Below are 10,145 nucleotides of genomic sequence, written 5' to 3' on the forward strand. Positions count from 1 at the left end.
TGGGAATATACCAAATGGGCGGTCAATCGGGGAGACAAACCACTACAGATTCCAAGTTTTGGAGAGGTAGAGTTGGTTCTAAAACAACGAATGGTTCGTTCTTTTTCGAGTTGGAGGGTTCGGTTTGATTTCGGTTTTCTTGGGGAGATTGGTTATATTGCGTTTCTCAGGCTAATTGTTGGGATCTGGGTAATGATAAGGAGCAATTTCGAGGGCGAAATCTAATCCAGGTGGGGGAGAAGTGTAGCATCATGTTTCGAATCATCCATGATTTAGGGTTCGTGGGCTACAACCCAAACATGAGGAAGCCTTGGGACTGCAACGAGTTACTAAAAGCGTAGGGCTTCCCGCCACCTTTTCATAGATATGAGGTTCATTGGAAACTGACTTATAACGAAGAAGCTATGATAGTTTGAAGTTTTGGCAAGTTTAGTCCCTTATTCGATAACAGTGGCAGTTGAGTACACGAGGCGTACGTGTGTGTATGCTTAGCATACTTATGTGCGTGATTTTGAAGCGGAGCCACCTAGTATGTTAGGCGTACCAGAGGGTACGCTGGGTGTACTAGGCACAGGGTGGAAACCCTAAATGAGGGATGTGTCCCTATTTAAAGAACATGATGACCTCATTTCTAGCCACCATTTCCAGCCTTCAACCTCTCAAAACCATAATATCTGTTCCTTTAGCTTGATTGTCCATTTGTGAGCTTCTAAGTCTTTTTGTGGTACCCTTGGAGTGAAGAAGGAGCATGGAAGAGAATGGAGTTGGAGTCCAAGATTTAGATCTGAGCTTTTTTGTGGTTGGAACATAACTTGAAGGTATAAAGCTCAAAGCTTTCTCATCCTTTTTGATTTGACATATTACGGTCCATTTTAGGGTTTTTGGTCCCAAAGCTTAAAGCTTTATGAGTTGTTGAACTCCAGAGCCTAATATCTGTCCTTTTATGTGTTTCTAGTGGAGCGGATTCATAAAAATGAGGTCTTGGACGTCAAAGCCACCCCATGCATAAGATATGAGCATTTTTTAGAGGTAAGAGTTAGTGTATTTGTGTTTGGGACTTTATCATCCATGCAAAGGCTTAAAGTTATGAACTTTATGGAGTATGAGCCTTTAGGGAGTCCAGATCTGAGAGTATAGCTATGGTCTTAACTAGTTAAGACCAAGAGAGTAGGAAAAATAAAGTCTAGACATACGCCGAGCGTAAATCCAGTACACCCCGCATACTGATCAAGTGTCCCCGATGGCCTGATTTGGATTCATGCGTACGCTGAGCGTACCAAGGGAGGTACACCCCACGTAACCTTGTTGTGGGCTCTTTGGGCTAAAACTCTCATTGGGCCTTAAGTGTTGGACCTGGATGTTGGGCTTTTTGTACTAGAGATTTTGATCAGAGAAATATTGTGTATGTCTTGGTCGTTTGTGTTGGACTTGCCATTTGGACTTAAGTTTAAGAGTTGGGCCTTGGGAGAGCCCATTTAGTATTGGGCCTTGGTGGGCCCAATAAGATTGTGTTAATTGTGGGTCGGGTAGTGAGCTATCTTTAGACCTAATGAGTTAGGTTTGGTCTTATATCTTAATTGGGTAATTGTGGGTTTTGGTTCAGCGTTAGAGGCCGGTGTGCAGCAGCAACATCTATAGGAGCTGTTCATCATCCTATGTGAGTCTTCTCACTATACTTACCTAGAGTGGTAATCTTTGTGTGACCGGAGGGTCTTATGTGTTTATATTGAGTATTGTGATATCCTGCATTATGTCTTTATGATTTATGTTGTGTATTATTCTGAGCTTACTGAGTTAGGATCAAAGGATCCACCCACGTTGTGGGACCGAAGGGTTCCACTGAGACACATTGATTGGAGGGTCTTATTTGAGTATAGCCATGAGAGGCTAATGAGTTATGTGTGGTATTTCGGAGAACTTACTAAGCTTTGTGCTTACCGTGTTATGTAATATGTGTTTCAGGTATTTCTCAGAATCGCGGGAAGGCGTCAACATGATTATACACACGAGATGAAGTTATATTTGAGGATACTGGATTTTTATAATGTATATGTGTTTTTAATAATTTGATACTTTGGGATTTTTGTGAAATGTGTTAATGAGAATCATGTGATTTTAAGATGAAAATTTTGTTTGAAATTTACGGTGTTACAATTAGGTCAAGGGGAATTAGGTTAGGCCTTGGGGCTACCCAATTCAGGTCCAACTAGCAAGGAGTTGGGCAAGGCCGCCTAAAAGTGTTGGGAGAGGTGGGGCGTGCACCAGGCAAAGGCCGACGGGAATGCCAGGTAAGGAGCTGCAGGCAAGGATGGCAAAGAAGCGTCATGCAAGGCTGACCAGAGAGCGTCAGGCAGGGTTGGCGCACTAGAGTTGTCAACTTTGCTTCCTCAACTGCAGGTCCATTAGAGGTTTCAATTGTTCCTTCTTTGATTTTAGTTTCTCCAAAAAAAAAGTGGTTTCAATATTTGCAATTTCTTTTTCTCTACCAATTAAAAAAAATTTCTTGGGAAATCAAATTTCATCAACGTTGATTTCAATTTCTTTTTCGACAACATCTTAAAACTCACTCTGCAAAAACTAGATAAATGCCCATTGATTGAAAGTCACTGAAGCAACATCACAAGTCTTTGGATCTTTTGTTGGAGATATATCATAGAAGAAGAAGCATTTGTAGAGATTTAGAACAGAAAAACATCGTTAAAACTTAAAATAGGACATTCATTTACAATTAATAAGAGAAAAATGGAGTCTCATATGCCATTAATGAAAAGAAGATAAATACTGAACATACTCACATGAGTTTTCATACGTGAAATCGACAGATATATAATTATGAGAAGATGTTGCATCTCCAACATTATATAAAAAAGGGAAGATTGAATGAAATTTTTGAAAAACATGTAAATTTTGAACGAAATTTGGAGGGGTCTCGTATAAAATGAAAAAATCAAATAAATTTTTTAGAGGAAAGATTAATGATGCGTTTCAATATTTGTTAGCGCGAATTGTTTTATGGTGCGGTTCTATGTTTTAAGTGCGAATTATTTTTTTGGACGGTTGTAATTGTTTTTTGTGCAATTTCCACATGATTTTTTGGTGCGGTTTTGAAAAACCGCATCAGAAAATGCTTTAATAGTGTGATTTTTGAAAACCGCACTAACAAAGCTATTTTATGGTGCGGTTCTCTTATTTTTTTATGCTGTAGATATTTAATAAGGCAGTTTTTTAGAAGATGTCACATCAAAAAAAAATAAAAACCACTTAGACTATTAAATGCCTTGTGTAGTAGTGTTTGTTGAATATGAATGTACAAACTAAGAATTTAAAATGTAATTATTGTAACCAAAATGTATCATGTGAAAATTAGGCTAAAAACAAAAATTAAAGGATCAAATATATAATGTTTTGTAACTTTACAGCTGGTAGATGAGGACCATTGCCCTATATTTACAACTAAATCTGAAAAGACCCTATTTTTCCAAAGAGTTTGTCAAATGGCCTTATTTTTGCAGAAAACTCCTAATTGTCCTTAATTGGAATGGGCTCAATGATCACAGATAAGACTCGCTCTTTGGCTCGAACATCGGGAGCTCCATGTCCATCTCCGTATTGGTACACGCATTGTGAAATTCGAGCAAGATTAATAGCCATATCAATGAATGTATCTGTTGACTCTTGAAAACAAGCCACTCGGGCTTTGATCATTTCCCTCCATGCTTTGTCGATTAAAGTTTTTATATATTCACGTGAAACTTCCTCACAAACACTATTCTCGTGCATGTAACATGATATTGCATTTGCAGTTTTCCCTCTAGCTATCTCATCCTATATATGCCAAAAGAAATACAAATGTTAGAAAGAAAACAGTAAGTTAAAAGGTTTTATGAATACTTTGAACAATAAAACATACCGATGAAGTACCCAAATCATTGCAAAGTCTAAAAATAATTGATGACCACTTCAAAAGATCGTTATATTTCTCCATGTTCTCAACTATATCTTTCTTGAATTCTTGATTAATTAAAAAGTAACCATGGGTAAGTATAACGACTCCCGAGACTGATCGCCATGCATTATCCATATATTCTTGAAGTGTTGGAATGTATTTGTTATGAGTCCACTTTGCTTCCAACAAGAATGCTTCAAGTAAATCTCCCCACTGTCAATCCAACAATAAAAATATGTCAATCTCTAAATAGTTAGTTAAAGTTGGAATTCGTAATGGTGATACTAACCACTTTCACTAGGACTGGTATGATGTCTTCGCCTTGTGCAATCGAGGTCTGAGAACCTATTTCAATAATGGTGTTGTAAAGAGTGCGAAAGCATAGTTGTAAATACTCGGGCATATGTTTCACTGCATTAATGTCCCACCTAAAATAATATGATCAACATTTCCCCATGAAAAATACAAGTTAGCTACATGTGGATATTAAACAAGACATGAGTAATGAAATTCGCATTTCAAAATCGCATACCTCTTGACAGCATCTGTGAACATCACGAGTTCATCAAGAGAACCATAAACATCGTAGATGTCATCAATGACAGTAATTAACGTACAAACTTTTGTGAGCTCTACACGGCAAGAATTATATTGAGGCTCGAATATCACTCCAACTGACCAAAAGAAGCATTCCACGAGTCGATCCCTAACGAAGCTTAACTTGCTTGCTAGGCCTATATTTTTCCACCACCTGTTTGGTATATAGAGCGAAAGGTCAATACGGATTAATATATTATCAATTAATTTGTTTATGGAGAACTGATAAAAGGCGAGTCATGTATACTTTGATACTTGTTGAAGTTCTTTCTTGAATTCCGATTGAACCATGTTGTAATCCGATGTTGCAAGCTCTAACAGAAGCATGTTTGCATCTTTTCGTTTACTGTATGCATCAGTGTACCACCTTGCTTGTAATCTAAGCATCCTACGATAAGAGGGGAGTTCCAATGCATGATTTATGTCTTCAAGGGCTTCATTTTCTTGACACTTAAGCTTCAGCAAATGTTCCCTTGCAAATAACTTGGCCTCATGCAAATCTTTTTCGCACTCAAAAGAAAGATATGAAGCTTCATATAGGCTTAACAATCCCCTGACATCCGTCTCTAGACACCGCATGAAGCCACCATGACTGTCCTTGAATCTTAAAAGAAAATCTGTGATGAAGTGCAATCGAATGTTAATCATGAGAAATTGAAATATATAGAGAATGAGTCATATATTAATTGTTTATATTAATAAAGAACATAGGATTTATCGTGATAATGATGTCTTCTGAAGAAAAAAAAAATTAGAAGTACCTTGTGAAACGTTATAACCATGTTTCCTAAGAAGCCTGAATCGAAGAGATGCCTCATGAAGACTACCTTCTTTTTCTTCATGTTCAGTGTTATTTTCTTTTATTGATGCAATAAAATTAAGTGCTCTCCTTATATCATTTTGAAAGCGATAGTCAAGGCCCAATCTTTCGATATCATCTATTTGTTCAAGCAATTGCAAGATACTTAAACCACCATTCTCGTAATCAAAATTCAATTCCATTCCTTTCTTCTCTAGCTCCTTCACCTCCTCCTTTGAGTAAATCTGTGTGCATTCATCAAAAGTTTATGAAATTGTTAAACATCAGGTTTGCATACATTTCCCACTCTTTTCATTGTTAAAAGCTTCAAATGAAAATAAAAAAGCATTGCAAACAGTTTCACTATAAAATTAAAACGAAATATTACCGGAAAATTGACATCTAGCGCCTGGATAAAGTTATGACTCCATATAGTTGGTTGGTAAATGGGCAAGGGACTATTCTCTGAACCATTCTTTTTTTCAGCACACTTTATCGAAGCATAGTCTATGCTATTTCTCTTTACATTAATTTGTGGGAGCTTTTGCTTTACTTTGTATACTGAAAAGGTCTGGGGAAAAACTATTTGATAGAGATGAAGGGCCATTTGATTACAAAAGCGTATTATTTGAGTACTCAACCTTAGTTAACTTGGTCTTTATATAAGATACTTTTATCTGTTTATAAATACTATAATGAAGACGCGTCGACTAGCCTTACTTGATTCCCTTTTTTACTATATTCTAAAAGAAACATGTCATTTTTGCCTAAAATATCAATTTTTTTGCATTTATTTATTTATTTATTTTCGGGTATGACAAGCTAATTTGGTCAAAAGTTAATTATTTGATTATTGTTTCTAACATGGGTGAGAATAAAATAAAAGTACAGTTTTGTATGTAAAGCAAAAAGTTATGTTATTAAGAAATAAATAATATATATAGCACAGTTTTGTATGTAATTAATCATATATAAATAATTAAGCAAGTGGTTAATTCATATATATATATATATATATATATATATATATATATATATATATATATATATATATATATAATTAAGCATAGGCAAGTGGTTAATACACATACATAAATAATTAAGCATGTGACAGTTTTGTATGTGATTACACATATATAAATTACTTATACTCTTGTTTATTCCTAGCATGATGAAAGTATATACATCACGTTTACATATGTTCACAATATTTTAATGGACATTAGTTCAAAATGAAAACAAAAATCCATCAAAAACTTTCACCATAAAACTTTGACGACTTACCAGGAAATTAATTGACATCCAATGAATCGATTATTATGACTCCAAATAGTTGGTTGATAAATGGTTATGGCATAATGGCTGGTAAAACATTGTTCTTGTCATGCACACAACACACGTTATCAAAGGATGTTGTCTACTATTTCTCTTTAAAATTCATGAAAGCTTTTGCTTTACTTTTATACGGAAATCAAGATGTGAATATCCTATCCATATGGAAATCAGTATGTTTCATATCGGCCTCTTCCTTCTTGTGCATGCATACACACATCAGCATCAATCATCACGCAAATGTGAAACTTACACTTACACAAGAGGAAAATACCTTTTTAGTGACAAATGTTTTAGTGACCATTTAGAATATGGTCATAGCAGCGTCGTAGATAATATATAAAGTCATCAGTAAATTTAGTAATGCTAGTAATTTAATAACCAACTAGTGTAGGGACCCATGCGAAAGCATTTTCTTTTTTCAAAATTTTTATTGCTATAATTGGACACGTACTTTGAAATACAATACTCTAATAAGAATAAGAAAAGTTGAAAATACGGAATAGACAAATAAATAAAAATAGCAGCAATTAGAAATGAATTACAACAGTGCCTTCAAACAATGACCATAAATGTGAGAAAAACTTCAAATTAAGGATCATAACTTATTACCATCTTAAGGACAACAAAATAAGTTAAGCAGTGTTGATCTTGACGTTTTCCACCTTTTGCATATTCCCTCTTCAACCCTTACAATAATACAATTTTTTTTCTCCCTTTTTCAAAATCCCTTTCCAATCACCACAACATCCCTCTACAGAAGCTGCATAAGTTAAAAACAAATTAGTATTAGTAAAAAGAAAAGTAAAAACAAAGTAAAAAGTGAGTTTCTAGAAACAAACTATAACAAATGGTAACTCCCTTGCATCTTTGAAAAATCCCAATTACGCGAACGCACATTTGGTCCGTGTTTAAATGTAACAATGTACTTTTAGACTACAATGGCTTAATAAGAAACAAATTAGAATAAATAAATAATTAAAATCTAAATTACAAATTTACAATTTATGCCCATGTCATGTATTTTTGGATTAAGTCCATAAAAAATCTTTTTGAAAATTTGGTCATGTTTTCAATTTTTTTAATATTTTTGGTCCTTCTCATTACCACCATTAGCAAAGCATTATTAAATACATGTAAAATAACCATATTACCCTTGAATATAATTTTTGCACCTGTTAAATACCTGTCAGAAATTGAAAGTCTATTCCACTGGTAATTCCAACACCTATAGGAATGCCATAAAGTTTCATCAAACAATTCAACCTTTTGATGAAGGAACCATTTTCGTCCATATGTAACGAGTTCAATTCCATTTATTGGTAATTAAAAATGGTATTTTATTTAATTATACTACAAATCCATAGAGTAGAAAAAAAACAAAAAAAAAAAAAAATCAAACAAAAATCAGTTTCTAAAGTTAAATTATACATATACTATCATCAAGTTTATGTATCTCACACCCATCAAGCCAATAAGATGATATCTCCCTGAATTGAATATCAATTTCGTAACTCGGGTGGAAGGAATAATAGTCTTTTACACAAATTATATAGAACACACGAACTAGTTCTTAATAAAACTTGTTGAGAAATCATTTCATGTACCAAGAGACAACAATTGCAGTTGGTGGAAAATTCCGACTTCATCAGTCCTCAAAAATTTTAGGCAGACATTATACAACTTACTTACCATGATACAATGTAATATAGATTACAAATTGAAAAATGATTAAGTTTTCTGTCATCAAAATTTTAGGATAGGAAATCTTTTAAACAGATGTCTGTATATTTTCACCACCTTTGGTTGTAAGTTGTAAATCCCTATCCTTACCTTCTTGCCTAAAATTTCTAAAAGTCCTTTTTTGCCTACTTTAAAAAAAACTGAACTTGGACAAAAAAAAATTCAGAAACCTGGTTTGAGCATTTTATCGCGCAGTTGGAATGCATCAAGAAAGTTCCTTTAAAATCTCCCTAGCTACCTCAACAGTTGTCTCCAAATTCACTATCAAAAGAAATTTATAGAACACAGGAAAAAAAAAGATGGTGCTTTGTGTAAAAAAAATCAAGTCAAATGATAGAACATGGGCAAAAAAGATGGTGTTTAATGTCTAAAAAAACCGACTCAATTTCGAAGCCAAAGGGGCATGTAATCAGAATCGTCCTCCTCCTTTGCTCTATCTCACCACAGAAATCATAAATTTAGAATTTAAAATGTGGGTACAGTTTAACAGATTAGAGAGGAGCTGGAAGCAAAACGATATATATATATATATATATATATATATATATATATATATATATATATATATATATATATATATATATATATATATTAAATCAAGGTGCATAGATTTTGAGGTGGTATTTTTACCCTAAATCTTAGGGAGGAGAAGACCAATCAGACCATCTTCAACCCATTTTTATTTTTTTCTCCATAAATAAAGTAAAATATAGAGTAAATAGTGTTTCATATCCAACCATACTCCATTTTTTATCCAGAAAAATATATTTCTAGAATATTTCATTTTTATAACTGATATATATTATCAAATACACCCCTCTACTAATTAAACTTTATATTTATAATTAATTAATATAAATTAGTATATAAAATGATATTATAAATATTAAATATTGCATCTAAACTATAATTAATAGATAAAATAAACTAAAAATGTAAAAAATAAAAATGAGAGACTAAAATTGGCAACTAAACTTCTCCTCCATTTTTGGAGATATGAATAGTTCTCCCCATATGGGATACTATTAATATCTCTAAAAATGAAGGTGAAAATGGAGTTTGGAGGTGGGTTGGAGATGCTTCAGTGAACTTATTGTCATGAAAAAGTAATTGTAACAATAATAAAGAAAGCGAACTGAAATCGCTACCCCTTTCATACCTATAACTTGATTGGAGGCGACCTGAAATCAACAGGTTAACCGGTGACCGGCGAGTATGGTGGTGAGGAAACCACTACAGCTTTCGTGGTCTCCTTGTGCAGACGGTAAGTAGTGAAGAAGTGGGGGCATTTTTTGGGTGCATAGAGAGAACAACAATGAAAGAAGAAGAAGATTAATGGAAAGGATCTGAGGCGGTGGGGTAATAGAAGCAATAAACTAACATTAAACTAACATCAGTTAAGCAAACCTCAGTTAAACAAAACAGTACCAGAGTCAGGTACTTTTCATAAGAATTTTGTGCTTTAATTATATATATGTTTAATACTATGGTACGGTGTAAAGAAATTAAAATGATATTTTAACGTGTGCTAAAAATTATGCAAAAATTGGGGACTAACATTGGTAGTCAATGTATTAGATATGACCGAGTGACTAAAGTATTGTCACTACATTATAGGTTTAGTGTCAAAAATAATTTAAATATTTTTGTTTTTATACAAATGTATGGTTATGCGGCATCAAAAAATAATATTGATATCATAGTTACTATTTTTATTCAAAAAAAAAA

General features: G+C 33.6%; 1 protein-coding gene across 17 annotated transcripts; it reads right to left on the reverse strand.

Annotated features, from left to right (window-relative positions):
• Positions 1–3,378: 3,378 nt before the first annotated feature.
• LOC111917020 ((E)-beta-ocimene synthase, chloroplastic) lies at positions 3,379–9,762 on the reverse strand. 17 transcript variants are annotated; one of them, XM_042901418.2, is made up of 10 exons: positions 9,577–9,762; positions 7,861–7,902; positions 7,517–7,610; positions 7,287–7,437; positions 5,305–5,587; positions 4,791–5,160; positions 4,479–4,697; positions 4,236–4,374; positions 3,911–4,159; positions 3,380–3,825 (listed from the first exon to the last, which is right to left on the reverse strand). In XM_042901418.2, the coding sequence occupies exons 4-10, from the start codon at positions 7,287–7,289 to the stop codon at positions 3,520–3,522; spliced, it is 1,569 nt and encodes a 522-aa protein (XP_042757352.1). In that variant the 5' UTR covers positions 7,290–7,437; positions 7,517–7,610; positions 7,861–7,902; positions 9,577–9,762; the 3' UTR covers positions 3,380–3,519. The 17 variants fall into 17 exon arrangements, with proteins under 17 accessions (XP_042757341.1, XP_042757352.1, XP_042757354.1 ...); XM_042901420.2 differs by having other exon boundaries at positions 7,517–7,619; XM_042901419.2 differs by having other exon boundaries at positions 7,850–7,902.
• Between the last annotated feature and the right edge of the window lie 383 nt (positions 9,763–10,145).

Source organism: Lactuca sativa, chromosome 4 (assembly GCF_002870075.4).
Source record: "Lactuca sativa cultivar Salinas chromosome 4, Lsat_Salinas_v11, whole genome shotgun sequence".
NCBI classification, from domain to species: Eukaryota; Viridiplantae; Streptophyta; class Magnoliopsida; order Asterales; family Asteraceae; genus Lactuca; species Lactuca sativa.